Source organism: Tricharina praecox, assembly GCF_024521635.1.
Source record: "Tricharina praecox strain CBS 144465 chromosome Unknown BZA05scaffold_4, whole genome shotgun sequence".
Classification (NCBI taxonomy): domain Eukaryota; kingdom Fungi; phylum Ascomycota; class Pezizomycetes; order Pezizales; family Pyronemataceae; genus Tricharina; species Tricharina praecox.
This window is the reverse complement of record NW_026250406.1, coordinates 402,920-429,176: the sequence shown is the minus strand read 5'-3', so window position 1 is coordinate 429,176 and position 26,257 is coordinate 402,920. Positions and strand designations below refer to the sequence as shown.

The window sequence follows — 26,257 nt, the reverse complement described above, 5'->3', positions numbered from 1 at the left end:
ATTGAGGCGCGGGCGGGAGTCTTTCCGGTGCCATTCCAGAGTCACTAGCGTGAACCGGCACGTAAGCCGCGACATCGATTTTGTTTCGCGTGCAACCTTTAACGAACCATGGCGGAGTGGACTGGGCGAGCTGGAGCGCGGGAATCAGTGACTTTATCGATTGAGGCGACTGCTTCAAGCGAGGCCGATGTGAGGGAGAGGGGTGGAAGAGGGGGAGATGAGGAGGCCTAGGGGGGAGTACTTCCTTTGTTGCGGCCGGAAAGATGTGAAGCCAGTTTTGCGAGGGCTCGTTGCCAATGCCTCTCTAGGCCTGACGAGAAAGGAAGCGCACACAGAGGAGAGAGAGGAGATGGGGGGTTGGCCGTCTATTTGATAGATGATGATCAAGAAAAGAAGAAGAAGAAGAAGAAGACCCCGCCATGGCCGCCAACGTTGAAGCCCGCCAACCTTGATGCCCACTACTACCTAACCACATTCGTTTTCTCCCGCTGACAGCTCCTCCTCTCGCAGATAGCTCCTCCATCACTCCGCCACACCGGTTTCAACGTTTCCGTGTACCTATGGGTGCATGGTGAGGACCACAGTCTACTATGCTGGTACTAGCCACACGCACCAGCCTCACCCAGGCCGAATAGGTAGACACGCAGGAGAATGTTGAGTGGCTTTAGCACCACACGAACAAGAGTCAAGACTGCAACACCATTCCGGGATACAGCCACAGCTGTGCGAGGCCCATCATCCATGACATACTCTACATACCATTGCGTAATTCGACAACCGGATCTCACACTCGGAGGGCCGCTAGAGGTGCCGCTCAAGCCGAAATTTCCTAGAAGATCAAAGGCCTGAAAGTCCGAGTGCTCAGTTTAGTTGACCGCAAGACTGCCCGGACAAAAGCTTCCTTGACAACCCTCACGTGGTGATCCGCTGGTATTTACGACATTATTCGGTCTCAGGGTGGGGTTTGTCACGTGATGTTCAAGGCAGACACGCTCGCACCCGGGCTCTGCGGCCCTGTTTCTGGCTCGCGCGTCGGGGGAAAATGGGGTCTCTTCGGAAATGGATGTGAAAAAAAACCGTCAGTGCGGTACAGAGTGAGTGAGCGAGTGAGTGAGAGCTCGTGTCCAGTCGGCTACTTTGGTAGGATTCTATCTTCGGAGAAAATTCGTGTCCAGCCTTCGGCCTCCGGCGGTCCTTCTATGTTTCGGTTTACTCTTGCTTTGTCCGTCGATTTGGCTTATTGTTCTCGGCCCTCGTGCATCATTATGTGATGTATGGATGTGCGGTTCCGACTTCTCTGCCTCGTTTCGTTTCTTCAGTCTTTTGAACTTTGACGTCTGTTTCTCGGCTCGGTTCTTTGTTTGTCCGAGCCTGTTGGGTCTCCGGCTCCGTTTGGTGTTTGGCTCATGGTTTACGAGGTCCTTCTTCTAAACGGTTCACTATTCATCATTCGAATGCTGATGTGATACTCTTCTCTTGTACTGTCACTCCCGAGCTCACCGCCATCCGAGCTGATCACCATGGACTCCAGCGCTGCCGCAGCAGCTCCAGTCCACAAGTGTCGCGACATCGAAACCGAGTGCCTCGCGCTGTACAGGCCCGGCGGCTATCATCCTGTGCACCTCGGCGATGTCATCACGCACATCATGTGCGACTACTTGGGACAACAATTGCCCGCATACCACCGGTCCGTCATGGCAGATCACGCACAAGCTCGGGCATGGGCCGCACTAGCAGGAGCCGATGGATATCAAACACTTCGCGGAGCTCCTGCGAGACATGCTGCGGTACGATCCCACCGAGAGGATCGAGGCGAAGGTGATCCTGGAACGGCTCCCGAAGGCCGTGGGCTGCACGCTCACGTCGTCTGAGCGCAAGCCGGGGATGTGCATGTAAGAAGCTGCCATGTGCTACTGCGAGGTGGAAGGTCGCAAATGTCAGGGTTGGACTGGGCATTGGTATACACCAACCTGGGACCACAAGTGAGCATGGTTATGCCACGATTTGGGGTCACAGCTCTTGCCCTGCGCTTGTTTTCTCGACAGAAAATAGGTAGCTTGTTTCGTTCGTCAGTCTAGCTATATACATAGGAGTTTCGATTGGGGTAGATATTGGATGCAGAAAAGTGTCCTGACCGAAAATGTTTCGTTCCACGCTAGACATCCAGAATCACTCACGAAACCAAATCTCCTCAAGTTTGTGAGTACCTGAGCAGCTGCATATTTCTACTATCATATTGACTGAATAAAAACCTTTAACAGCACCAGCTCCGGTGGCCAAGTGGTAAGGCGCGTCACTTGTAATGACGAGATCCGCGGTTCAATCCCGCGTCGGAGCTTTTGAATTTCTGAATCATGTTCAGGTAAAACAGTACGGATGTGCCGTTCCGCCTGTCACGTACAGGCAGTATTTTTGTCTCGGATAATGAGATTCACAGAACGTGTACTCTCTGGGTCGTGGGTTGGCGATTATCAATAACTAGTTCGAGAATATCGACGACTGATTAACCGCGCGGAATACACTGGTGGATCTCATGCTTTGGATGGAATTAAGGGTCCCAAGCGATGCGGAAGGCGATGCGGAAGGGCTACAGGATCAGCGGGAACAGCGGTATCATGAAACTCCTCTATTCATGCTACAGAAACCAACCAACCCACACAGGGAGAGGTAGAGAAAGAAAGCCCTACATATACATACACCCACCCACAACGGTGGGAGAGGACCCTGAGCTAGGTATGGGAGAAGGAAGAATAATTTGTTTCTCTGATCCAGATCCTTCAGTTCGAGTTCGAATATTTTTGGCGAGGATCTGTTGGTTTATAGTCGCAGGCCAAGCCGATCTACAACACCTAGACCGAGTCAATAATTGACACTCACTCACCTCCTTTCCATCGTCGAGCCGGTGTGACGGCTAGTGTTTTAGCAAGGAGCCGGTGTTTTTTTTGCGTGTCCTTCATTCTTCATGATGGCCTGTGTAAGTCGTGGACAATCTCGCCGCCCCGCCGCCCCACCATACGAACGAAGCTCACACTGTTTTCTTTGACAGCTTGTTGGGTTCTTCGGAGGAGTACCGGCGATGACTGGGGTAGATATGGCATGTCCCAGTCCGTAGTGGTAGCTTGGAGGAGTGATGGACAACTTCGCCGACCGCCCTACCATGTAACGCCCCGACAGATTCTTCCAAATTCTACCGACATTCATTTTGAGTTTCCGTGACGACGGGTAGATCTGGTAATGGTCCTACCGTAGCGTCATGGTCCTGCACAGGGCGTGCAATTTGCACCGACTCACAATCACGTCGTAACAGAATGCGGGGTAAAACTAAAAACCACGCGTGATACGTATCATGAGAGTTTTCGAGCAAAGATCAACTCCAGAAACGCAGGCATCAAAAATCTTCATCGGGAAAGCGATGCTTGATATTGAAGCTCCGACGCGGGATTGAACCGCGGATCTCGTCATTACAAGTGACGCGCCTTACCACTTGGCCACCGGAGCCGATTGATGACAGACAGTACCATGAGCTGAAATTACTGGGCACACATGTCTATTGAGCACTGGCCTATCCAGACCGTACCATTGACTGATCTCACGCCGCAATACTTGTCCGCATCTTGAATAGGCACCAATGAAACGATTCTCAAAGGTGAAAGCCGCATGTTGCATATACAGGCGCGACCTCGCAGACCTGACCGGCTACAAAAAAAAAGCCCGGCTACGTAGGCTGCTGGACTGCCGTAGACGAGAGGATGCCTTGAGGTGATAGCTATGATTCGCTTTCCACATCGTTACCAGTACCTAGTGGATCCTCCAACGCTCATGTAGTGACCGCACTATTTGGCTACTTTCTCTCATCGAATCGTACGGTTCCATAGGAGCAAAGAAGTGGGAGACAAGGTGGAGACTCACAATTACTGGTGGCTCTGGGGCGTGAGCAATGAAAATGGTGACTACGCAATAACAATTTTTTTCCTTTGCGAATGATAATCACGCAACACATCTAACGGTGAATAAGAGTTTGAAGTAAAGCTGCTTGCGAGAGTACTTGCGCCAAACCCGGGCGTCTCGCCCGGTTGGGAACGTCTATATCCATGTGGTGCGCGGCTCGCAGCGACTGATCTTTTCGCCTGCCTGCCTGGTGATGTATCCTCATAAACGCCACAGGGAATGTCTAACATGATTAGCTCTGGTGGCCAAGCGGTAAGGCGCATCACTAGTAATGATGAGATCCGCGGTTCAAATCCGCGTCAGAGCTAACCAAGCCAGGTAGGCGAGCTTAATAATGGGCGCCCTGATCAGTTTTTTTTTGTTTTGTTTTTGTGGCGGCCGAATGTTGTGAACGTCGGTAGATGTTACAGATCATTTCATTTGTTACTCGCGGTGTTCACCGTGGCTCTGAAAGTCGGGGTGTTCGGCTTCCTTATCGCTCGGCAACTTCGATATTTTCATGAGCATCTCCTCATAGATTGAGCGAATCGGCGTCAATGACCATCGGTACCGTAGATGTCCTATAGCACATATTCTCACTCGCATGTCAATCGGTGTGGCATCGTCATCAGTCTTCGGCATTACCGTTACGCTAGATAGAGCAGTCCGCGGTATATATAGCTCCCCACGTTTCTATGCCCCAGATAGACGCGCGAATATTGCGAAAACGTGCTCGCTTCGTGCAAGAGTTACCGGTCAGCCTCGCTTTATCTCGCCTTATCGAGAAATTGTTTCAGACGTGGTAGTAGGGTAGATACATGGAAAGGCCGAGATCTCAGCTCGGGTCGTGCATCCTGATATGCAGCTATTTGTACCTAGAGTATCTAGGTATGTTGGTAGGTGAGACCATCTTCTAAGGTCTCATCTAAAGGGATTCTGCGACTCTGCACTGACTGGGAATTGATTTTTTCCACCTATCGTTACTCTATCCGGGTTCTTCTAAGGGCTCCGGGCCGTAAATCTTCATGGATTCGAAACGTATGAAACGGCTCTCCTGCGCGGGAGTGTATCTACGGAGAACCCGCAATCTAGAGCTATTTCTGCCGTGCTGCTGCGTCGGCGATAACGTAGCACGAAGCTGGCCGTGTCTGGTCCCGAATCTGGGAGTGATAAGAGGTACAGCAACGGACAAGAGTGGGGCCTGGTAGGCGTGGTGGGCCGAAATCATCACCCCACGTTCTCTCCCGGACCGTTGGAGCTGGCTGTTTCGGGTACGTCCAACCGGCCGACGCTCACTTTTTTTTTCTTCGCGAGCGCGCTAACTAGCCGATAACGCTACGGCACATCGGTTTTTCCGGGCCCGTGAGCGCAGTGTGTACACTCCACCATATGTCTGTAACGGCCATCGTGTTAGGGTGGTGCGAATGATTGGCCGGCGGCCGTGGCCAGCAGCTCCCATAGATGGTGGGCTGAGCTGACGTGATGTACGAATATGATACGAGGACCATATGATGTAGAAGGTTTCTTCTTCGTCCTTCTCCCTTCTCCCCTCCTTCTGAAGATCCATTCTGCCAGTTCCAGCTATCGATATACATCTCCAGAAACGTCCCACAGGCGCTTACAAACATGCCAAAAACATCCACACGCTCAAGCTCCACGCGCTCGAGTTCCCCCAGCTCCTACAGCAGACACCGCACATCACCCCATCCGCCGCTGCCGCTGCCGCCGCCTCCCCCGCCCATCTCAACGCCGATCGACCTCCAAAAATGCTGCCAATCCCCTCGGCTCCTTCCAGCCGCCTCTATCGCTTATGCAAGCCGCTCGGTGCTCACTGACCCCTTCGCCTACGCCGACGCCCTCCTCTGCTCCTCCATCCCGCTCCGTGCCGCCATCACCGACTGGCTAAACACCTTTTACAACACTACCGCTACTGCGGAAGAGCTCTACGTCACAGCAGGTTCCTTCCCCTCCCCCTCTCCGACTACCCGCCAACATGTGCAGAATTGACCGCGGCAGGCAAATATCAGGCCCTCGAGGGGATCCTACAAAAGTTTTCGGATCCGGTGTTTACACGCTCCGTGTGGCTACTTGCGCCTTCACCACGGGGATGTAAAACAATATTCGAGGACTGTTGTCTTGGGAGTAAGATCCGGTTCGTACCGGAAGATAAAGAGGGTATCGACATCGAGGCGCTAGAGCGGGGACTGTGCGAAGAAGAGGCGCGGGCTACAGCGGCGGTAAATCTAAGACCCGTATGTAAACACCCTGCCCCTCCCCTGCTTTCCTTCCCCGATCTCCTACACCCCCCACCGACCATAATTAACGAGGCGGAGTAGGCATTCAAATCACCAACAAAATACCCTAAAATATACCGGCACATAATCCACCTCACACCGACCTTCCGCGATCCGACCGGCAGCACCATCTCCCTCGACCGTCGTACGCAGCTCGTGTCCCTCGCGCGCCGCTACGATGCGCTCATTGTCGCCGACGACGCGGGCGACTTCCTCCGATGGGACGCCGCCTCGCCGCAAATAACACCAATGGTATTCCTCGATGCCAGTCTTCCCGGGAGGAGCGACTACGGCAACGCCGTCTCAAGCGGCGATTTCAGCGTGCTTGTTGCGCCTGGTTGCAGGGTGGGGTGGGTCCAGGGCACGACCGCGTTCGTGGAGGCGATGGGAAGAGGCGCGGAAGCGGGCGGACTCGAGGCTTCCTGTGTGTGGAATCTTCTGACAACGGGAACGTTGCGGAGTTTTCTGGAGGATGTGTTGATTCCCACATATTCAAAACGACATAAGGTAGTGCTCGAGGCGGTGGGCAAGTATCTCAGTCCGCTGGGAGTAAAGAGGAGAGGGGATGGTGGGTGGTATTTGTGGCTTGACCTGCCGGATTGGTGTGATGTCCCGGTACTGGTGGAAAGATTGAAGAAGGAGGAGAAGTTGGTAGTTGGACATGTGGGGGTTTTTGAGGGCGGGGGTGGCGAGGAGGGACTGAGGATTTGTTTGGCTTGGGAAGAGGAAGCCAGGATTGAGGAAGGTGTCAAGAGGATAGCTGAAGCTATGGTGAGATTGCGGAGGAAGGGACATATTGATGTTAAGGATTTGTTAGGATAGGGTAATCATACTAAAGCACTCGGCGGCTACACATCTCACATGTCCGACCAATAGAAATTAAAGAAAAAACATCCATTACTGCGACGCTTCGGCAGGAATCCAGCGCGAGTCCTGCTAATCTTAAGCTCCATGGTTTATCCGTATCCGTACGTATCTGGAGCATTTTCCCGCTGCCGATCGTTATGACGTTATCCGTTCGTAAGGCCCTCTCTCTCTCTCGATCATCGCTTCATCCAGCAGACTTGTGAAATTGGAACTTTTCTATTCGCTCGCGGATAGTTGCCCGTAGGTAACGATGACCTCCAAACTACGGCATCATGACATCGCGCTGTGTATGGCCTCGAGGGAGGAGGGAATATAAACCCATTCTCCGTCCGTATCCTCCCATGTCCATCATCATCACAAACCTACGATTAATATCTCCAAAACTACACCAAGAACACAATGCAAGCCCTACGAACCCTTCGCGCCGCCCCGCGAGCACCGCTCACATATCGTCTCCCCAGGAATGCGCTTCGTTCTCTCGCTACAACCGCCGATTACCCCACCGTCTCGGACGCGATCAAAAACGACCACCGCGAGCTCGAGTCGTACTACAACAACATCCTGTCCGCCACGGATGTCGATACGAAGATCCGATGGCAGAACCAGTACGTCTGGGAGCTAGCACGACACAGCATCGGCGAAGAACTCATCGTTTACCCCGCTTTCGAGCAGTACCTGAAGCCTGGCGGCGAGTCCATGGCCGCGAAAGACCGAGCCGCGCACCAGGACATCAAGGAGCGTCTCTACGAGTTCCAGAGCATGTATCCGACCGACACGAACTTCGAGGGCACGTTGAAGAGCCTGATGGCCACCGTGAAGGAACATATCATAGAGGAAGAGGAGCATGATTTGCCGGCGTTGGAGAAGGCGTTGAAGGCGGGGGCGACGGATGGGGATAGCGCGGGACTGGCGAAGAGTTTCGTGAGGACGAAGATGCTGGTGCCCACGAGGAGTCACCCAAGCGCCCCTGACCGCCCGCCGTGGGAGACTGTGGCAGGACTTATGGCCGCCCCGATTGATAAGATTAGGGATATTTTTGCGAGGTTTCCGAAGGAGGCTACACCGAAAGCTTGAGTTGGAGGGTGTTCAGTGGTGGATTTGTTGGCTGGCTTCTGCTGTCAGATTCTGTATAAAAAACAAATAAAAGTCACGCGGATGCGTTTAGTTCCAATCGCCATGATCGTGCATTTCGTCAAAGAGCCTATCCCAAGCATTTGGGCGGGCCATGTAACGACCAAGGCTCAATGGCTCCATTAGGGCCTCCACCTAACTCCAAGCCCTAACTCCAAGCCCACTCCAAGCCAATCTCCGCTATGTATCTGAAGTCGACATTGGTATGTCATCGCATGCGGTCACTCGCTCGTCTAGAGAGTACACTATTAATAACGCTTGTGCATTCATTATCCATTCAACTTTCACTCTAGTTGCGCTTGCTTTGGGTTACACGCTCCGACTCTGCAGTTATGTACCGTCTTCGCTTCATCGGGCTCGCCCCCACTGTTCTCCCGGCTTCCGCCACTATTGCCAAAGCCCCTTGTCTACGGCCTGATACCGACCCCTACGGTCAGCTTCAATTCATTGCTGTCTGTTTCCCTTGCTCAAACAATTCATGAAACTTAGGCTCCCACGGTCCGTACTTTCTTGAATCGTACTTTCTTGAATCGTACTTTCTTGAATCGCACATGCCATAAATTCCTCAATGCTGACAACAAGCAAATATTAAACCGGTGATCCCTTCCATCTTGAATCAATGCCTTCTGCACAGTCAGAACCATCAAACCTCAGCCCCACTCTTGCCCAGGCACATGTATGGCTGTGACTTTTGGCTAGTGACTGCACCTCTCCCGTTCGAACTTACGCTGCATCCATTGGCGAGCTGCGCGTGCGACACGACATCAGCCGCTCCCCGGATACATATAAACGCCACAGCAAAAGGAAGTTCACAGCACTCCATGATCCGGCATCCATACACTTGGCTGTTGCCTGAGAACAGTTAACTTGGAGGCTCATGCGACGCCCGAATCAAACGTCTGACTAAAGGTATGACCGGTGTCAATTTTGGGGGAAGCGAAAGGACTATATACGAGTACATATGCCCCACGTCCCGGCGACCTTGAGTTGAGCTCCAAACTCATTATGGGTTCTCGACCAAGCTTCCGCCTCCAGCGCTCGGCGCACCTGCTCCCCCTCGCCCTTACCTTCCTCCTCACGCTGACCACCGCGCAAAAACTCGTCAATGGGGTCGCAGCCGGCACCGATGTCGCCGCCGGCGCCGATGCCGCCCCGGACGAGGCGGGTAACTGCGGCTTCGAGGGAAACCAAGATGTCTACGGCCTCGGAATCCGGCTGGGACTGTACTCGCAATGGCTGTCCACGCTGATCAGCAATTTCATGCATACGCAGAACCTCACGCGGATGAGGGATATCAACACCATGTTTTCGCTCGCCATGTCGATCGCTCTCATTGCACTGTCCACCGCCACCACGAAACCCCGCGCGATCGAAATGTACATCATCATCATGCAGATTGTTGGAAGTGTACGTTTGGCATATACCCGTGTACGGACAGCAGCACGTATGCATCGGAGGGCTAACAGCGCGTGATATATATATAGTCGTGCACAATCTCTGCGCAAGCCACGCACAAGTCCAAATGGGGGGAGACCTCGTGGGGCGGTGTGATCCGCTTCATGATCTACTTCGTGGTCGCAGCCTACAGCACATTTTTCTGGTTCAGAGACGTCAACCTGCTGCAGCCCTTGCCGGCGGGCTGCGAGGCGTACGGCTTCATGTTCATCAAAGTCCCGCTGCTGAAGCCGTGGTTCCGCACGACGCACAAGATCATCTGCTCGCTGGCGCTGCTAGTCTTCACTACTCTCTTCGGCTACATCAGCTGGCAGCACGGCAGCAGCTTCGTCGATCGCTCCTTCGTTGGCACCCACCGCCTCCGCAAGAAGGGCGGGTTCGAAGGGCTGCTCGCCGACGCTATCGATCCGAACGTGCAGATTCCCGTCGTGCATAAGTTCACGCCCATCCTGTGTATCGTCATCCTAGGCGTGTCCATCTCCGCGATTGAGGCTCTGATCCTGTGGAATGGCATCACGCGCGTCAATGATGCGCTCAGTACCGGACAGTTGATTCCGCTGGTGACCGGAGTGGGAGGTTTGATCAGGGTGCTGTATTTGATGTATTCCACGCCAGGATTGAAACTGCATGTAATTAGACAGGAGAGAAATGTTTCGGTTGGAAGACAGCAGGCTGGTGCCGGTCAGAAGGGATTGGAGATGGCCAGGCCGGGCCAGAGGGGGCCAGAGGGGGTTTGGCAACCACCGCAGGGTGCAGAGAGGATGGTTTGATGATAGGCGGTTGCATGTAGTGGGTTATGTGAGGGCTCCGTATTTTATGGTAATGAAATAAAGTGATCCATTTTTCAAGTACACCGTTGATGGTAAAACATGTAGACGATCATAATCAATCACACATCAAAAATCTCATTCCCAAATGATTCCCACCCGCTAAGTATAAATAGAAGTCAAAGTCCACCCAGCGCCTCACTACAAAAGATACATCAAACTAAAGTAACAGATCCATAGAAGAACGTAAATTAGATGACCTCATGGTTTATCATCGCAGAAAAGCATATACCGCCTCAAATCACTCCGATCGTATTACCTAATGCCCAAACTTCCACCACCTCTTCTTTTCCTTCCTCGCCTCCCCCTCCCCAGTGGGAAACGCCGAATCTAATGCCGCACTCTCACTCCTCTTCTCTAGATTCTTTCTTGACTGCTTCCCCCCCAAGAACCCAAACAACCCCTTCTTCTTCGTCTTCTCTTCCTCCCCTTGAATCGGCGCCGAAGACGTTTTCTTGAAGCTCTGTTTCCTCAGCTTCCCCGGACTACTTGCTGCCGTGGCGGGGCGCACACTACTCCGAGCGGTAACGGGCCTTACACCCCCCTCGTCATCGCTAGAGTCTTCGTACCTACTCTTCCACGACCTGCCCTCGCCACCACCACCAAGGCCGAACCGTCGGCGCACACCACCCGCTTCCTCGTCGCTCGAGTCTTCAGAGAAACGTCTCGCGGGAGCGATGGGAGCAGCAATGCGCATAGAGCTGCGGAAGCCGCAAGTTGCGCGCGGGTGGACGCGGCGGAAACTGGAGACTGAGGCTGCGTCGTCGTCGTCATCGTCGTGGCGAGGGGGCTGCGAGGTTTGGCGCTGGGAGGAACGGCGGCGTGGGGGTGGGGTGAGGGAACGTCTGCGAGAGGGGGTGGGGGTTGGCAGGGAGAAACTGGCCGGGAGCGGGGGTGAAGGGGGCCGAGGAATGGGGGTGCGGTTGCCTGCATTGGTTTGACGTGGAGATTGCGGGGGCGATGAAGCTGTAGATTGCGGGGGCGCTGAGGGGGTGGTAGCGACGATTAATGGGTTCATCGTAGGTTCCGCCGGTGGGGTGACGTCCTCGAGTGCATCTTCGTACATGCTGGAGCTGTCAGAATCGCTGGCTGCATCATCGGCGGTCGGTACGAATGATGTCTCTGGGAAGGATCCGGGCACGGGCGTTATTGGGAGCGAGACAGTGCCAACTTGCTTGCGGTGAAGGGGCTGTTGTGTGAGCGCAGATGTCTCAAGCGGTGCGGCTGGCGATTTCTCAAAAACCGTAGACATGGCCACACTCTCTTTTTTCTCTTCCATCGGCGTAGGCTCGATCAACACCAGTTCAGGCACTGCTTCAGACCCAAAGGAAATCGGATCCCCATTTGCAGCAACCGGAGGCGCTGGCTCAACCAGCGTCGTCTCACGCTTCCTCCATGTCTCCATCTCAGCCGCAATATCCCTCTCCTTGACACTCCCAAACACCGGTAGTCCCGGTCTTGGCGCGAGCTCATCCACCGTCACGGCCGGCGGCCTTGAATGTGAGAAAGAAACAACACTCTCCTCATCCGAGAACGAAACACGTACATACGTCCTCTTCCTGTCACTCGCAATCGGGCTCGTATCGCCGGGAACCCTCTCGGAGATGGGATGCTTCAGCGCGCTCTTGGCAGGGCTCACCGATCGCGGTGGTGGAGAGTGTCGATGTGCCTCAAGCGTCGTGCCGGCGAAGTGCGTGCGCGCGGGTGACCGCGGGACCACTTGGACCTCTTCCTGCGCGATGCGCGGCGACTCGAGTAATGATAACGTCTTCCTTCGTTCGGCCCGCCTCTTCTCCATCTCCTCTTCCTCACGTCTAAGCCTCGTCTCCTCCTCGCGTCGAAGTTTAATCTCCTCCTCCTCTTGGCGAAGTTTCCTCAATTCCTCGTCCGCCTCCTCACCCCGTCTAAGCCTCATCTTCGCCTCCTCCCTCTTCCGCCGGATATCCTCCTGATCCTCCCTCCTTCTTCTATCCTCCTCCTCTTCCTCCTCCACGATGGGAGCACTCTTCCTCCTGCGTCTCGTCTGTTGCCTCCTTTCATCCTCCACGATGCTGTCCAGATCGCTAGCATAACTCCCAAGCGACTCAGCATACGCGTCCTGCCTCCGCTTCACAGGCGCCAACCCCCTTCCATCCTCGGACTCCGACGAAGAACTAAACCTGCGCCTCTCCCTGTGCACATCCGGATCTCCACGTAGCGATCCTCGCGATAGCACGCCCCTCGTCTCATGCTTCTGCGGTCGCAACGATTCGCGCAAGCTCTCGGCGGCGTGTACCTCCTGCGGCGGGGGACTCCTCATGGTTTTTCGCATGCTGCCGGAACTCCTAACCGACGACGGCGGAGGACTTCTCGCGCCATCGCTCGCCGGCGGCGGCGGGCTATTCCTAAACCTGCGCTGTGTGAGGGAGCCGGAACTCCCCCTCCGCCCCATCCCCATCCCCATCCCCACCGCTGGCGGATCCGACGCAGTAGACGAGTAGCTATCGCGTCGCTGCAGCATGCGCTTCGTGGGAATACTCCCCGTGCGCTGCTCTGGCGGCGGCGGCGATACGGTCGCATCGCGGAGGGCGGCGCCTGCGGCTGCCGCCGCGAGTGGGTTGTACACGGAGGCGGCGGCGATGAGCGCGGACTGCGAGGGCGCCGCGGGGGAGGAGGAGCGCCGGGGGCGGCGGGTGAACATCGCAAGATTCTCGAGGTATGGGTGTATGTAGCGACGGTAGCGGTGGTGATAGATAAGGGTGTACGAGGAATGTAAGTGCTATGTATGCGGCGGCTGGTGGGTGATAAGACGGGAATTGTCTATGGCGACGATGACGACGACGCAGGTTGGCAGTGATCTGCGATCGCGGGCTGGAAGGGATTTGCGCAACAACACCGGGGAATTCAAAGTGCAACGGAGATCAGAAGAGAAAAAAAAAGGTATAAAGCAGAGGGAGACACCCATGAGAACAAAGGCCTCCAGTTCTCCCCTGCTCCTCCTAGTTCCCTGTCTCATCTTATCTTCCAGGTCGCTCCCAGTTCGCAGCGAAACTCGTCATCATCACCATCTTAACACGCGAGCGAGGTCCACTTGTTTCCCTGGCAGACCAAGTCAAGCCATCAAGGTCCCAGGCCTCTAGCTCTAGCGCGAACGACCAAACGGAACTTAGGGCCGCGCAGCGATGTCATTGGCCCACAACAGCCAACTCGACAATTTTGCAGCGACACGGCGGCGAGCCGTATCTAGAGAAAGCTGAAAGCCGAAAGCCGGAACCCGAGATCCGAAACCGTGGAGTGATATAGCGCTTGCAAGGAAGCCGGCGGCTAGTGATATGTACATGGAGTAGATTGTAGCTTCGGCATTAACTGCTCTGGTGGCCAAGCGGTAAGGCGCATCACTAGTAATGATGAGATCCGCGGTTCAAATCCGCGTCAGAGCTTTTTGTGCTGGGTGACATCCCGCGTCGCGAGAGATCCGCGCGTGAGCAATCTCTTTTGACCCTGACGGGCGCGATTGCAGGGGGACATGTGGCGATCTTGTCTATGTACCGGCCGGCTTCCAGAGCTCGATCTGCGCGTTTTAATCGTCATCATAGAATATCACACCAACGCTGTAGGACAATCACGATAAAACGGCTGGAAAGAGTATGATGAGGGCGGTACATATAACAATATTTTGATCGGACAAGGACTACAGACAACACATACCTCAATGCTTCGATTATAAAGCAATCGTTATATTCCCATCAGCTCCAAGCTAGAAACTACGGTTGTTTATCGATGAATGGTAGGATTGAATTTGTATGATGACATAGAATCCCTGAATTAGTTGTAGCAGAAGTGGATTGAATTTAGGACCCCTCGATTAATTTTAGCATGTATGCGACAACTGACTGTACTGATTTCTGCGGCAACATATTGGCGGGAGGGAATCTTGAGACCAGCACTCGGAGCTTGGGACTTGGAGACGATACGGAGGTGCTGGCGAAATCCACTAAGTATGTCATATACGCTAAAACCGCTTGGATTCCGTACAAGGCTCTGGTGGCCAAGCGGTAAGGCGCATCACTAGTAATGATGAGATCCGCGGTTCAAATCCGCGTCAGAGCTTTCTTTTTGCCCTCAACCACTTCCCACTTTTCTGCGAGGCAGCACGATTATTTTACAGTCGAGGATTCTAGTAAGGGGCTTCATCGCTAATAATGTACACGATCGGCTGACAAACTTTATCAGGCCTCGCCCGTCCCACTGTCACCCGGCACGGGCCGCTATGCACCCGCTGCCGGTGGATCGGTGGGATGGTGGCTGTCAGAACACAGTCGAACGTCATCCGCGCCGTGCCGGGTCTTGATACATCATACATGTGAGAAGTACTCTACGTGCATAGAGTACTAGCTCGAATCGGTGATGCTTGATTGCTACGGAATGCTATATAGGTAGCGGAATACCGACTCCCGAGTGACGGATGGGTAATGCCTCCGGACGTGGTGGATGTCGGTGGGTATCTTTTGCACGTGGTTAGGCTGGCTGGCTGATGCAGCAGAAGAAGGTTGCAGATGAAGGTGGCAGCACGTTTTTCTGTGTGCGCGTGGGGTACAGCTGAAGCAGGCAGGCAGGTATGTACGATATAGTAGAGTGGATGCAGGGCCCGTATATACTGGCGAGGTGTATTGAAGGGTTATTATGTAGGTATGGATGGAGGGGTTGTGCAACTCAACTCAAGTGGGTTATGCGATGGTTGCGTTGCCTTCTACTTCTTATGCTGGGGAGAGCATCTCACCCCTGACCCAGGCCTCGCAGTAACCACCTCACGAACTGTCCCGTACAAGGCAACGCAGCTTTTGACATGATCATTAAATCTTCATCATATACACGAAACAAAATGCAATGCAACATAAACACATCAAACCAAACATGACAGACACAGGTATATGCAGCCTCCCTCCCCTCTCCTCCCCTCCCCTCCCCACATCCTCCCCATTCTTATCCCTTCCCCCGCTCTCTTTTCCCCTCTCCTTTCCATCTCATCATAAAGCAATAATCATAAACGCCAACTCCACCCAACATCTCCCACCCCACCCCACCCCACCCCACCCCACCGCCCCTCGTCACTATTTTCCTACCATTACTTACAGTCCGGAATCGTCAACCCCTTCTTGAGCTTCCGGTTGACATCGAGCAAGCCCCACTTATCCTCCCACTCCTTTCCAAGCTTTGGCTCGTTGTAGCGGATCTTCCAGGGTTCGTCGAAGCCCGAGAACCTACGCGCATTTCCATTAGCTGCTGCTCAATTGGCGCGGAGATAGGGTGGGTGAGGGGTGGGTTAGATACCAAAAGTATTCCGTGCCACGCGCATTTTCCTTGCATACAAAGTCGGCCATGAAAGTGTTCATTTCATCGATTCCAGCGACGGAGCCGCCGGTGGAGCCACCACCGGACGGCCAGCCGACTTCGCTGATCATCACTCTTGGCTTCGGGCTGAGGCCGTCGGTAAGCACCACATCGTTCTCCTGGAAGAAGGTGTATGTCCAATTCGCCGCCTTCTCCACGACTACGCCGGCAAAGAACGGGTGTACATTCGCCATGAGCACGTCCACCTCGCTCGCCATCTCCGTTTTCCAGTTGGAGCCGAGGTCGCTGGTGCCGACAGGGATGTTGTAGCCAAGCGTGGTGAGGTTTGTGCGCACTTCCGAGATGATGTTGAAGAGTTGCGTTTGGGTGAGGGTTTTGGCAAAGAGCACTTCGTTGCCGACGGCTACGCCGGCGTACTTGTCATGGTGCTTCTCGTCTGAGAGGAGCGTGTACAGGTGGTTTAGCTGTCGTGTGTTGGTGGTGGAATTGCCGTCGAGCCAGACGCCGATCCAGACCGTCATGTCAACGCCGAGAGCGTCGATGGCGTGCAGAACCATCTCGGTTTGGTTGCAGTCAGTGCCGTATAGGCGGACTTTGTCGGTCAGTAGAGACAACACCGCGATATCACGCGTGATGTTGTTCTGCGTCGGCGGCCATGTGAGGCACTCGGGGTACACGCCACCGAGAGGGGTGTAGTCCATCCCGTGGAAGACTTTGTGCAGGTCCGGGTTGTTCATGAGTGCTTTGATCTCTGCAGAATTTTTGTCGAGTAAACCGTTCTGGCGGAGGTCATCTGCGGCGGAGGGACCACTGGGGGCACCGCTGGAGTTGTCGTTGTTGTTTCCGCGCTTGGATAGGAGGACGCCCGCTGCGGTGCCGGCGGCGATGCCGGCGATGATCACGACCAGTATGATGCCGATGACCCAGCGTCTTCGCTTTCGGGAGGAGTTTTCGTTGGAGCGGAGCCAATCCGATTTTTCTGTTGCTATGGGTTAGCAAGATCGTCGACGAACACGGAACGCCCAAGGGAGTCCATACCATTAACACCCGCCCTCGCCCCACTCGCAAGCAACCCCCCGCTCTCGACCGCCCCACCTTTTATGCCCCCAGTGGCCCCGACTCCGGCCGTGGCCGCCGCAATCCCCCCCATGCCCTTCCCCTTCTTCCCGCCCTTCTTTCCCCAGTCGTCATCATCATCACTCAGCACATCGTTCGCGCCATCAAACTGTGATTGGCTCAACGCAGGATCCCAAGTAGTGCTCATCCTCTGGTACGGATTATCCGTGTACTGTCCCAGCAGCGGATCAACCAGCACTCGCTGTCGACCGCCGGGGCTATCGTTGCCATTACCGGTACCCCTCGCGTGTGCCGGGGGCGCAGGCGGACCGGGAAGTAGAGGTGCTTGCGACGCGGGCGTCGAGCGCTGCGATGGATATGGGTATGCGCCATCCGGCTGTCCGCGTTGTGCATACCCGAGTTCCGGTGCCCAGTACCGCTCATCGCGTTCTACCGGGCTCGGGGCGACATCTTCCTGCACGGCGTGGAGTGCGGCCGCGGCCGCCGCTGCTGCAGCAGGCGGTAGCGACTTCCGGATCACGGTGGGCTGGTGCTCGATCCCCACCGAGGACATGGAGCTCTCCGAGACCGAACGGTGCGGTGGCTCGCCCCATGATACGTCCGAGGGATATCGCTGTGGTGCTTGTGGGGATAGGTAGTTCTGGTGGTGTTGTGAAGGGGACTGGTGGTATACTGGTGGCTGCGCGACCGGCGGGGCGTAGAACTGTGGTTCTTGTGACCGTTGCTGGTGGTAGTGGGCCGCCTCCTGCTGCTGCTGCTGGGGACGGAGGGGATAGTACGAGGGGTCGTCGTCGTTGGCGTCGAAGCTGTACGAGCGCTGCATTCCGGCCATGGTTGGTGATCCGACGCGGGCACGAGCGTGTGAGTGTCGGAGGTGTAGAAAGAGAGTGCAGTCCGGTCCCGTTTCTTCTCGTCGAGTGTGTAGAGTAAAGTCTGGGGGTGGTGCAGTGGTAACGGTGGCGGTAATGGGTAGTATGTCCCGGACAGGGCGGTCGCTTACAACTTGTCAGGACAGGAAGGAAGCGGGTGTAACACTATGGCGTTTCGTTTCGTTTCTCGTCTGGATTCAGGCGGCCGTGATATCAGCCGTAACGACGCGGAGTAATAAGCCCTTGCATGCAAAAGAAAGAAAACAGAAGCACGCTGCGTAATAATCGCGAAGAGTATATAGTAGGAAGGGGGCTACTGTGTGGGGAGAACGTGTTCGTGTGGTGTTGGGGGGAGGATGTGTTGGAGAATGGTGATGATATTCCCGCCCAGCACTGTCCGCCACCTCCCACCACCCACCAGCCAGCCCCCTCCAGGCCAGCGCGCAGGAACCCGTCCGGCCGTTCCTTGCTTTGTTGATTTGGTGTTGGCGCGGCGCGAGTCGCTGAGGCAACCAGCCCCAGCGATCCCAGCCTCCCCAAAGACATAACAAACGGCACGCGCCGGGTGCTTATTGGTCCAGCCTGCTTTGTCGCAAAAAAAACAATAACAAAAACAGACAGCTCTCAGCAGGAGGAAGTGATGTAAACAAAATTAAGGGGAAGCGAACATCGAAAGCGAGGAGCTCGCTCGCACAGTTACGAAGGTTATCGGATGACAGGATGTCCCCGTCAAAAGCCTTTGCACTGGCTTGCAGGCACGGTCCTGCAGCGGGGTATCGTAGACGACATGTTATCCGGGATCGCCGCTATGATGGACCGGATTCCCGGGTGAATGCACCACCACACCCAGCCACTGCTCGAATGGCTCACGGAAGCGAACGATAAACAGTGAGGAGGATCACAACTTAGCACTCAGGGAGCGGAAAGGATGGCCACTCAAATATTTTAGAATCTTCGTTCTGCACGGGAATGAGTAAACACAAGAGTTCATTCAAACTGGAATCATTCAGAAGTACGCCGCCATAGCTTAGATGGGCTGAATGAAACAAAAAAGAGTCTTCATACTGCAGCCTAACTCAGGAATCGGCTTCTGATCCTACCGAGTTCTACAAATTAGGAGCAACGGTCATCACAGATGCCGGGCAATCTTGATGAGGTTGAAGTGAGGTTGCAGTGGAAGGGAATAATTATCATCTACATCGACAATCGTTCATTGATCTTAGAGGGTTTCTCAAGACTGAATGTCGACCCGCTCTGTCTTCGGGATTGTCAAGCCGAATGGATCGATGCGGCCTTGCTGTGTCTTTACTCGACCTTCACCTTCCGTCCCGCGCTCATCATGAGAGTCCATTGGGCTTAATAGGTACACTGGGCATCACCCCGTTTTTACTTCCCTCAGTTGGGGATGATGATGGAGTACAGGAGTTAAATATTTCATTCACTCTGCACCAAGGAAAAGCGTGCATCACACAAGCAGTTGAACTCTAGGCTCACAGCACGATCTACGAATGCAGTTGTTTGTTTCAGCTAGTGTATAGCCACTGTACATGGCAATCAACAACACTAGCCCTGGTGGCCAAGCGGTAAGGCGCGTCACTCGTAATGACGAGATCGCCGGTTCAATTCCGGTCCAGGGCAGTTGTTTCTTTTGTTTTACAACTTCGTCTCTACTCCAGAATCCATTGAGCGGGAAGGCGGTCAATAGTGTTTTCGTCTCCAACTGCTGGTGAGGGTGTGTGGTTCGAGTCATGGGTTTTTGGCCTTTGTGGGACACATGGCAATGTCTATTTCAGTGAAGCCCAAGCACTACTGCTTATCGAAAGGGATTATCCGTCTGATAGCCATGGCATACCAATTGCTCCGCATGGTGATGTGATCTCTCTCAAAAATTGTTACCTCTGCTCCACGAAATCGTTTGAAGGACCCTCAATAACACCGGCTCCAAACTTTCCGAAGCCCAGGATTGTTTGTATATTTGTGATGTCATTCCAAACATCGCCAAGATCGCCGATGGCATATAGCGCACGGCATGGATGGTTCATCTGAAGCCGAGGTTTCACCCCATACCCCGCAGCTGATCCCCCACCGCGATATGTAGCTCCGGCTCCGCTCCGCACCTACCCGCAACGCCGGATCACGCTCTAGAGCGCCGAGGCACCCTCCATTCCCCCGCCATTTCCCGTGTTAATAAGGCTAGCGAATTCCCTCATCTCGACAGGCTTGGGATGAACTTAATCTCCATGTCTCCGGCACGCAAAATTGAATCCTCCACTTGCCGCTGTCGGGCCGGTCGACGGGAGAGTTGGAGATGGGGTCCTATATAAGGCCCCGGATGGTTGGCGGGTGCTGTTACTATGATATCACAGGTACCCGCACATACGCACACTTGTTACACTACACTACGCAATCGCCGCGCACTCACCGCACTTCAACTCGTACAGCACAATGGCCGCCCTCATCCCGCACTGGTCGCAGCCCTCGCACCCCTCGATTCTCTCGGTGATCCACGCCTCCGCCGACCGGGACTCGTTCTCCTCGCGCTCGATCTCGCAGGTGACACTCCCGGCGGGCGCCGTCTTCGCCGCGCTCAGCACCCCGCCCCTCACCCCCGCAAAGAAGGCGTACTCCACTGTCCAGACCTCCGCCACTACCCACGTAGAGCTCAACTCCGACCTTGTGTACATCAACCACTCGTGTGCGCCATCGCTGGAGTTTGATATTGCGCGCATGGAGATCAGGGTCGCGAGGGATATCAAGGGAGGAACCCTCAACCAGGGGCAGGAGTTGACGTTCTTCTACCCAAGCACTGAGTGGGACATGGCCCAGCCGTTCGACTGTCACTGTGGCGAGGAACAGTGCAGGGGAACCATCAACGGCGCCGGACAGATGAGTAGGGAGAAGTTGGAGGGCTATTGGTTCAACGAGTGGGTTGAGAAAGCCCTGCAGGAGAAGTGGGCCAGTGAGGAAGGGAAGACGAACAGCACTGCCAATGGTCACTCCAACGGCATTAACGGCAAGACGAACGGCACCGCCAATGGCCACTCCAATGGCATCAACGGCAAGGCGAATGGAACCAATGGTGTCGCAAATGGCGTCAATGGCATCAAAAACGGAACCCATAGGGAGAGCAATGGCTTCTCCAACGGAAATGGCCACTTCCCTGCCACCCCTGAATTTGTGCCGAACGGAAAGGTTGAGCAGCCTGCGGGTGCTCAGAGGCAGGGCGCGTCGGCAAGGGAATTGGCCGGAGAAATGGGCGGGGATACGATGTAGGTAACTCCTACTGGGGGGAGGGGGGGAGGGAGGGGGAGGAGTGGGGAGGAGCGAGGGGCGGAGTGGATGGCGGAGGGGAAGAGGGCGGAGTGGAGGGGAAGGGGCCTGCGGTTGGGTTTTGGGTTATCGTTTTTCTTGAGTTTTCTGCGTGTGGGCTCGATAGTTTAGGTTTCCGGAAATTCAATACACATCATCCCTTCCCATCTCCATATCAGGATACGGACTTGCAAAAGATGCAACAATAGAAGGCGTTCGTGAGATGGTCCATGGATGGGAACCACAAACAAGGTAAACCAAAGGCGCGGATTTGTGGCATGATAGGGAATACCGCCATCCGTTGACACGAGGAACCAGTACGTCCCCGTAATCACTGCTTCTTCGCGTGTCGCCGACTGCTCTGACCGGACTCGAGGTGGCACATGCGAAATCTCCGCGACGATATCGATGTAAGGCTCCTTCGAGAGGTGGCCTATATTGTTGGGTGGATAATGAAGTAGTTGATCTGGAACCTGAAAACTTCCATTGTGAAATGTCTGCTGTCCGGCGGTGTTGGCTGCGTGGACGTTGTCATGAAGTGGATGTCGATGACTGGCCACCGAGTCCTCGGGTACGTACAGCTTCCTCGACAACAGCGATTTCCGAGTAAGCTTATAATGGACCTCCTCGTGGCTCATTCACTCGACCAAACCGCCCGCAAGCTAGCTGAAGAACGATGCACTTCAATTTCCAAACATCACTTATCACCACCCTCACCGTCCTAGCATCCCTCGCAAATGCCGACGAACACCACCCGTAAGAGCATGCATCTCATCCCACCTGTGCACCGATCTAACACCCGCAGACTATCCGCCTTCCTCCCCGTTCCTAACGCGCTCTCGTCCTATCCGGGCTACGCGCAGTTCACCTCCGCCGGGGCCGCCGTAGTCAATGAATGCTTTGCGACGCACACGCTCGCCAGCGAGATGATGACGATGCCTAAGGCGACAATGAAATAGCTGCACCGTGAAGCGTATGAGCGGGCTTCGAAGTTTGTGGCTACCCAGACGTATATCACGGATGCCAAGGGGAAGAAGAGTGTCATGGCCGCAGTGGAGAAGAATATGAAGGCTGATGTCGGGAGCGGGTTCAAGAGTAGTGCTGCGACGGTGGGGACTGCGGTGGGGATGGCGGTCGTCGTGGCGGTGGGCGGTGTCCTGGGTGCGGTTTTGATGTAGGATGTTGTTTGTTTCATCATGCTGTAGTAGCGGCCCTATCGTTCACTGAAGTGCCTGGCTCGACTGGGTTCTCTCCTTGTGTATGTGGGTTAAGACGAATTTTGGAACGGAACAACAGAGTGATAACGGGTGTTGGAAGGAACCATTTCATGCAATGCTACTGAAAATCAAACGAGGCCAGCCATATTCACGAGTGATAGATTTCCATTAGCAAGGAGCTCAGCTCAACCGGAATTGTACAGCACAGGTGTCAATTTCTAAGCTCTATAACCATCAACTCCTCTTAAAACGCCGCAACAACCGCCACGCCAGCCGCCACTCCCGCCACCACCACAGCAGCCATTCCCGCCCTGTCCCGGACCGCAGCACCAGGCACGGGCAAAAGCGCCTTAAAATCCGCGGCCAAACTTTTCTTCGCCGAGCCATCCACAAACGTCTGGGTCGCCACAAAGTGCAGTACCTTCTCCGAGTACTCCTTGCTCAAAGCTATGAGAACCTTATCGTCGAGGGTGGTTTCGCCCATGACCGCGCCCGGTGCGATCGTCTGTGTGGCTATGAAGACGGATTCGAAGGAGGAGCCGGCGGCCAGGAATGCAGTTATGCTGGGGACGGCGGCGTAGGCGGTGGCTACGTTGGCCAGCGCGGCCGCATACGAGGATTGCTGCGCATCGTTCAGAGTCAATTCCCGTTCTTCGAGGTCTTTCGCACTGATGAACAGGTTAGACGAGAGCGGAGAGGAAGGTGCGGAAGCAGAACACCTACTTGCAAGTATCGAGAGCGTAGAGGAGAGCCACCATTGTGCTCACGAACGTGGGGAACATCATTTGTATGTAGGTCGCGATTTGGCTGCCGGAGAGGCGGATTGGATGTGACCGTGGAAAGGTACCACTGACAAAAAACAAAAAAAAAATACCCGGAGGATGTGGTCTATCGTAGGATTTTAATCTCAGACTGAAGAAAAACTAGAGAGCTGAAATAGACTCGTCACGGAAGGGAGGAACGGGTTTATAACCTCTTTCGTGTCTCACGAACAGCGCACAACTCGTATGCTGAAACGGCACCAGGCTTCCCGAGCATGCACCGTATGTTCGTCCTGCAGTTAGCGAAACGTAGGCTTTGCTGTTCTGGATCTGGCCTCAAATTGCTTTTGATTGAGTATTCCTCACGGCGAAACCACATTCAAAGCTGCTCAAATCCGCTTCTTCAAACATGACTCCTCACCAGACTCGCTACCCCTTTACTTCGGTATCGTCAGCCATTGAGTGTAGCTTCGCTCCTAATTGATATTGGCTGTGAAACAGCCCTTCTATAACATTTCAGCCGCACGGTTTCGGACTTAAGGTTGAGGCTGAAGAACCAGCGCGTGTTGGAGTCGACATGTTGCACAAGTCATGAAAACAGTGGTACATGGCGACCAGAATATGCGATGCGGTGACGGGAAAACGAATAGACAAATGATCGCTTTGCCGGGTGAAATACTCGTTTTTCGAGTAACTAGCAACGCTTTGAAAGTGGTAATACGTTGGTTCATATCGGACTCCAGTCTGCCTTCTTGTTGGATATCGCGACAGTGGGCCGATGACCACGGGGTCCGTGGGGGCAGTGCGGCAGTGCACAAGTTGCAAGCGGCCAGAGGCAACAGCGGGGGAGGGTTCTTCTGCACAGACCCTGCAGGTAAGTTACACGGGGTTGAAAATGAAAAGTGAAAAGGGAACGATGTGGTGCTGGTTCCTGTTCCTGATGGTGGCGGGGCTAAATGGCGGCTAGCTGTGGGAACAGCTGCTTTTGTGTATCGGTAATTCGAACGTGTGGGGCAGAAACCTCTATACACCGCCCAAGAGACACCAATTCTGGTTTACGGACTGATGGTAAATATGCAGTACGGACTGGTAATGCGATATACCTACTTAATGTGAGCGGTCCGTAGTACTGTTAGCTTTGTAGGTACTGCGATGCACGGGCCAGTATTGCGTCCAAAGTACATAGGTACCGCTGTACTACGGGGGTTTGGCTGTTGAAGTGCGCAGTGCGCACTTCGAATGCCGGTGACCCTTCGTCCAAATGAGGGTTGGTGGGTGCAGTGATGAAGTGGAGGTTCTGATGACTGCCATCAGGTGGGTAAAAAATACTGTGGTAGATAGTATCAAAATGTTTTGTTCGACTCGGACCTTGCTGCAACTCGACACACCCGTGCCACCGCCGTATTGCGCAACGCAACCCCATCACCATGGTAGAGATTGTCAGTACAGTATTCTACCGGTGAAAGGAAGTACCATGCTAACATAGACTACGCATTTTGGAGTCCCAACGGCCATCCATCAGTCCTGTTTTCACCGCCACCACTGCAGATACAGTGCCACAGCACCAACAGCGGGACCTGCCCATGGCCCATCCATACTATCCAGTCTTACTTCATCCCCATAATGGCCCCAAGGCTCGAGCTCTCTTCCACTACTGCGTAGCACTTTGCAGTGGTCCTTTAGTGGCGATGGTACGAGTCGAAGATCCTCAATCCACCCTACACCAGGAGTTCGCCTCACCCCTCCGTGCAAAAGCCCGGCTCCTACATCTCAAGCAACGTGCGAGCTAGATCAATGCTATACGGGAGATATGGCTCCTACGCAGTGTGTTCAGTAGCCCGCCCAAATAGTGGGCGGGCTACGTGGGCGCCGCGCCCACGTAGCCCAGTGCAAAGTTGATACTTTGATTGTCTCGAGAATGCGCAATAGTTGAGAGTTCGCAATAGTTGGGCTTCAGCAGGACGCAATAGTAGGATTAGCGCCATGTAATCGTCGAAGGGACCCTAGGGTACAAGTAATGAGGCAAACCAGCATTTTATGGTCAGAAGTCGCAAGAAACACCACCCCAAAATGAGGTCACTCAATTAGTGAATGGAATGAGGTGCAAGGTGTCGCATTAACGGAGATTTCACTCAATGCAGCATAATGATGAATGCGACAAGACGTAGAATGCGCTGGGTTTTGAGATGGTATTCATCAGGAAAAAAAAACTCCGATGGGCGCGGGGAGACGTTTGTACTGCTTGAACTGCACATGGCATGACATAATGGCTGGATAGGCACGATGCCATGTGACCACAGATGTCCGTGTCGGACCGAAGCTCTGCATGCCGGACCGCAGCTCGCCATGCCAGGCCACAGCTAGCCAGGTGCTGCACACAGCGTAACACTCTGACTGGATTGGCACGGTGCCTGGATTGAAAATAGTCCATGAGTGATCGCAGCTCGCCATGTACCGCACATAACGTTAGATTCTGTATAATGCCTGCTGTGCTGGCATATTCGCAATTTCTAGCAAGTTCACGTGACCTTGCTCATATAGATAAATATTGTATTTGCTATTATACAGGATCCTCCTCCATCTCCCCTCCGCCTTCCCCGCCCCCCACCCTCTCAGCCTTCCCCACCCTCTCAGCCTTCCTCGCCCTCCCAGCCCTTCCATTCCTTTCAGCCCTCCCCGCCGGAGCTCGTCCTGTCTTCGTCCACTTCAACACCCTCATTCTCATCGCCACCAAATTCCCCACTTTCTGGAGATCAACGTAGACGAATCGTCTCTACATCGTCCTCGTGCTGAATGTTGTCAGTTGCCCTTGTCTCTTGCCCGCCGCGAGGGCCGTCGTAGCTGGTGGGGAACGAGGGCGAGATGGAGGCGGGGAACGAGGGCGAAATGGAGGCTGGGAACGAGGGCGAGGTGATGGTGGGGAACGGGCCGAGTGGAAGTGCTGAACGAGGGCAAGGGCGAAATGGAAGTGCTGAACGAGGACGAGGGCGAAGCTGGGAACGAGGGCGAGGTGATGGTGGGGAACGGGGCCGAGTGGAAGTGCTGAACGAGGGCGAGGGCTAAGCGAAATGGAGGTGGGGAACAAGGGCAAGGTGGCGGTGGGGAGTGAGGGCGAGGTGGCGGTCGTGCCCGTCTCTTGGGCCGGCCGTCTCAATCTTCTGCATTGCTCACGGCTTGGAAGTCCGTTGGGGA

The 26,257-nt window shown here is 54.5% G+C and overlaps 8 protein-coding genes and 6 non-coding genes across 14 annotated transcripts; 9 read left to right on the top strand and 5 right to left on the bottom strand.

Annotated features, from left to right (window-relative positions):
* The first annotated feature begins 2,266 nt into the window (after positions 1-2,266).
* Positions 2,267-2,338, top strand: BZA05DRAFT_t84. Its single transcript has one exon. It is a non-coding gene; the product is annotated as a tRNA-Thr (tRNA).
* A 1,088-nt stretch (positions 2,339-3,426) lies between these two features.
* BZA05DRAFT_t54 lies at positions 3,427-3,498 on the bottom strand. Its single transcript has one exon. It is a non-coding gene; the product is annotated as a tRNA-Thr (tRNA).
* Positions 3,499-4,183: 685 nt separating this feature from the next.
* On the top strand, positions 4,184-4,255 carry BZA05DRAFT_t85. The gene has a single exon. It is a non-coding gene; the product is annotated as a tRNA-Thr (tRNA).
* Positions 4,256-5,468: 1,213 nt separating this feature from the next.
* Positions 5,469-7,111, top strand: BZA05DRAFT_348669 (putative aminotransferase). Its single transcript, XM_051481237.1, has 3 exons — positions 5,469-5,884; positions 5,944-6,179; positions 6,264-7,111. Exons 1-3 carry the CDS (start codon positions 5,554-5,556, stop codon positions 7,041-7,043), a joined length of 1,347 nt encoding a protein of 448 aa, XP_051342459.1. The 5' UTR covers positions 5,469-5,553; the 3' UTR covers positions 7,044-7,111.
* Positions 7,112-7,234: 123 nt separating this feature from the next.
* BZA05DRAFT_388120 (uncharacterized protein) lies at positions 7,235-8,245 on the top strand. The gene has a single exon (XM_051482648.1). It carries the CDS (start codon positions 7,488-7,490, stop codon positions 8,160-8,162), a length of 675 nt encoding a protein of 224 aa, XP_051342458.1. The 5' UTR covers positions 7,235-7,487; the 3' UTR covers positions 8,163-8,245.
* Positions 8,246-9,044: 799 nt separating this feature from the next.
* On the top strand, positions 9,045-10,602 carry BZA05DRAFT_198205 (uncharacterized protein). Its single transcript, XM_051479464.1, has 2 exons — positions 9,045-9,626; positions 9,704-10,602. Exons 1-2 carry the CDS (start codon positions 9,225-9,227, stop codon positions 10,442-10,444), a joined length of 1,143 nt encoding a protein of 380 aa, XP_051342457.1. The 5' UTR covers positions 9,045-9,224; the 3' UTR covers positions 10,445-10,602.
* BZA05DRAFT_388116 (uncharacterized protein) lies at positions 10,522-12,942 on the bottom strand. The gene has a single exon (XM_051482647.1). The coding sequence runs from the start codon at positions 12,936-12,938 to the stop codon at positions 10,761-10,763; it is 2,178 nt and encodes a 725-aa protein (XP_051342456.1). The 5' UTR covers positions 12,939-12,942; the 3' UTR covers positions 10,522-10,760.
* Positions 12,943-13,848: 906 nt separating this feature from the next.
* BZA05DRAFT_t86 lies at positions 13,849-13,920 on the top strand. The gene has a single exon. It is a non-coding gene; the product is annotated as a tRNA-Thr (tRNA).
* Positions 13,921-14,518: 598 nt separating this feature from the next.
* BZA05DRAFT_t87 lies at positions 14,519-14,590 on the top strand. Its single transcript has one exon. It is a non-coding gene; the product is annotated as a tRNA-Thr (tRNA).
* Positions 14,591-15,605: 1,015 nt separating this feature from the next.
* Positions 15,606-17,741, bottom strand: BZA05DRAFT_442020 (glycoside hydrolase superfamily; the record flags this gene model as incomplete). Its single annotated transcript, XM_051486711.1, has 3 exons — positions 15,606-15,741; positions 15,812-16,811; positions 16,871-17,741. The coding sequence occupies 3 exons, from the start codon at positions 17,739-17,741 to the stop codon at positions 15,606-15,608; spliced, it is 2,007 nt and encodes a 668-aa protein (XP_051342455.1).
* Positions 17,742-17,866: 125 nt separating this feature from the next.
* BZA05DRAFT_198183 (uncharacterized protein) lies at positions 17,867-18,476 on the bottom strand. Its single transcript, XM_051479463.1, has one exon. The coding sequence runs from the start codon at positions 18,322-18,324 to the stop codon at positions 17,992-17,994; it is 333 nt and encodes a 110-aa protein (XP_051342454.1). The 5' UTR covers positions 18,325-18,476; the 3' UTR covers positions 17,867-17,991.
* An 868-nt stretch (positions 18,477-19,344) lies between these two features.
* BZA05DRAFT_t88 lies at positions 19,345-19,416 on the top strand. The gene has a single exon. It is a non-coding gene; the product is annotated as a tRNA-Thr (tRNA).
* A 420-nt stretch (positions 19,417-19,836) lies between these two features.
* On the top strand, positions 19,837-21,070 carry BZA05DRAFT_388112 (uncharacterized protein). Its single transcript, XM_051482646.1, has 2 exons — positions 19,837-20,144; positions 20,220-21,070. Exon 2 carries the CDS (start codon positions 20,224-20,226, stop codon positions 21,049-21,051), a length of 828 nt encoding a protein of 275 aa, XP_051342453.1. The 5' UTR covers positions 19,837-20,144; positions 20,220-20,223; the 3' UTR covers positions 21,052-21,070.
* Positions 21,071-22,460: 1,390 nt separating this feature from the next.
* BZA05DRAFT_388109 (uncharacterized protein) lies at positions 22,461-23,349 on the bottom strand. Its single transcript, XM_051482645.1, has 2 exons — positions 23,028-23,349; positions 22,461-22,972 (listed from the first exon to the last, which is right to left on the bottom strand). Exons 1-2 carry the CDS (start codon positions 23,087-23,089, stop codon positions 22,549-22,551), a joined length of 486 nt encoding a protein of 161 aa, XP_051342452.1. The 5' UTR covers positions 23,090-23,349; the 3' UTR covers positions 22,461-22,548.
* Between the last annotated feature and the right edge of the window lie 2,908 nt (positions 23,350-26,257).

What these genes read in the sequence shown, in the direction of transcription:
- BZA05DRAFT_388109 (XM_051482645.1), bottom strand. Translation starts at nt 23,089, where the DNA reads ATGATGTTCCCCACGTTCGTGAGCACAATGGTGGCTCTCCTCTACGCT. An exon ending in TACGCTCTCGATACTTGCAA is followed by an intron (nt 22,973 to 23,027) that starts GTAGGTGTTCTG and finishes CCTGTTCATCAG; the next exon opens with TGCGAAAGACCTCGAAGAAC.
- BZA05DRAFT_198205 (XM_051479464.1), top strand. Translation starts at nt 9,225, where the DNA reads ATGGGTTCTCGACCAAGCTTCCGCCTCCAGCGCTCGGCGCACCTGCTC. An exon ending in TCATGCAGATTGTTGGAAGT is followed by an intron (nt 9,627 to 9,703) that starts GTACGTTTGGCA and finishes ATATATATATAG; the next exon opens with TCGTGCACAATCTCTGCGCA.
- BZA05DRAFT_198183 (XM_051479463.1), bottom strand. Translation starts at nt 18,324, where the DNA reads ATGTCTTTGGGGAGGCTGGGATCGCTGGGGCTGGTTGCCTCAGCGACT.
- BZA05DRAFT_388112 (XM_051482646.1), top strand. Translation starts at nt 20,224, where the DNA reads ATGGCCGCCCTCATCCCGCACTGGTCGCAGCCCTCGCACCCCTCGATT.
- BZA05DRAFT_388116 (XM_051482647.1), bottom strand. Translation starts at nt 12,938, where the DNA reads ATGGGGATGGGGCGGAGGGGGAGTTCCGGCTCCCTCACACAGCGCAGG.
- BZA05DRAFT_348669 (XM_051481237.1), top strand. Translation starts at nt 5,554, where the DNA reads ATGCCAAAAACATCCACACGCTCAAGCTCCACGCGCTCGAGTTCCCCC. An exon ending in AGAGCTCTACGTCACAGCAG is followed by an intron (nt 5,885 to 5,943) that starts GTTCCTTCCCCT and finishes TGACCGCGGCAG; the next exon opens with GCAAATATCAGGCCCTCGAG. An exon ending in CGGCGGTAAATCTAAGACCC is followed by an intron (nt 6,180 to 6,263) that starts GTATGTAAACAC and finishes GAGGCGGAGTAG; the next exon opens with GCATTCAAATCACCAACAAA.
- BZA05DRAFT_388120 (XM_051482648.1), top strand. Translation starts at nt 7,488, where the DNA reads ATGCAAGCCCTACGAACCCTTCGCGCCGCCCCGCGAGCACCGCTCACA.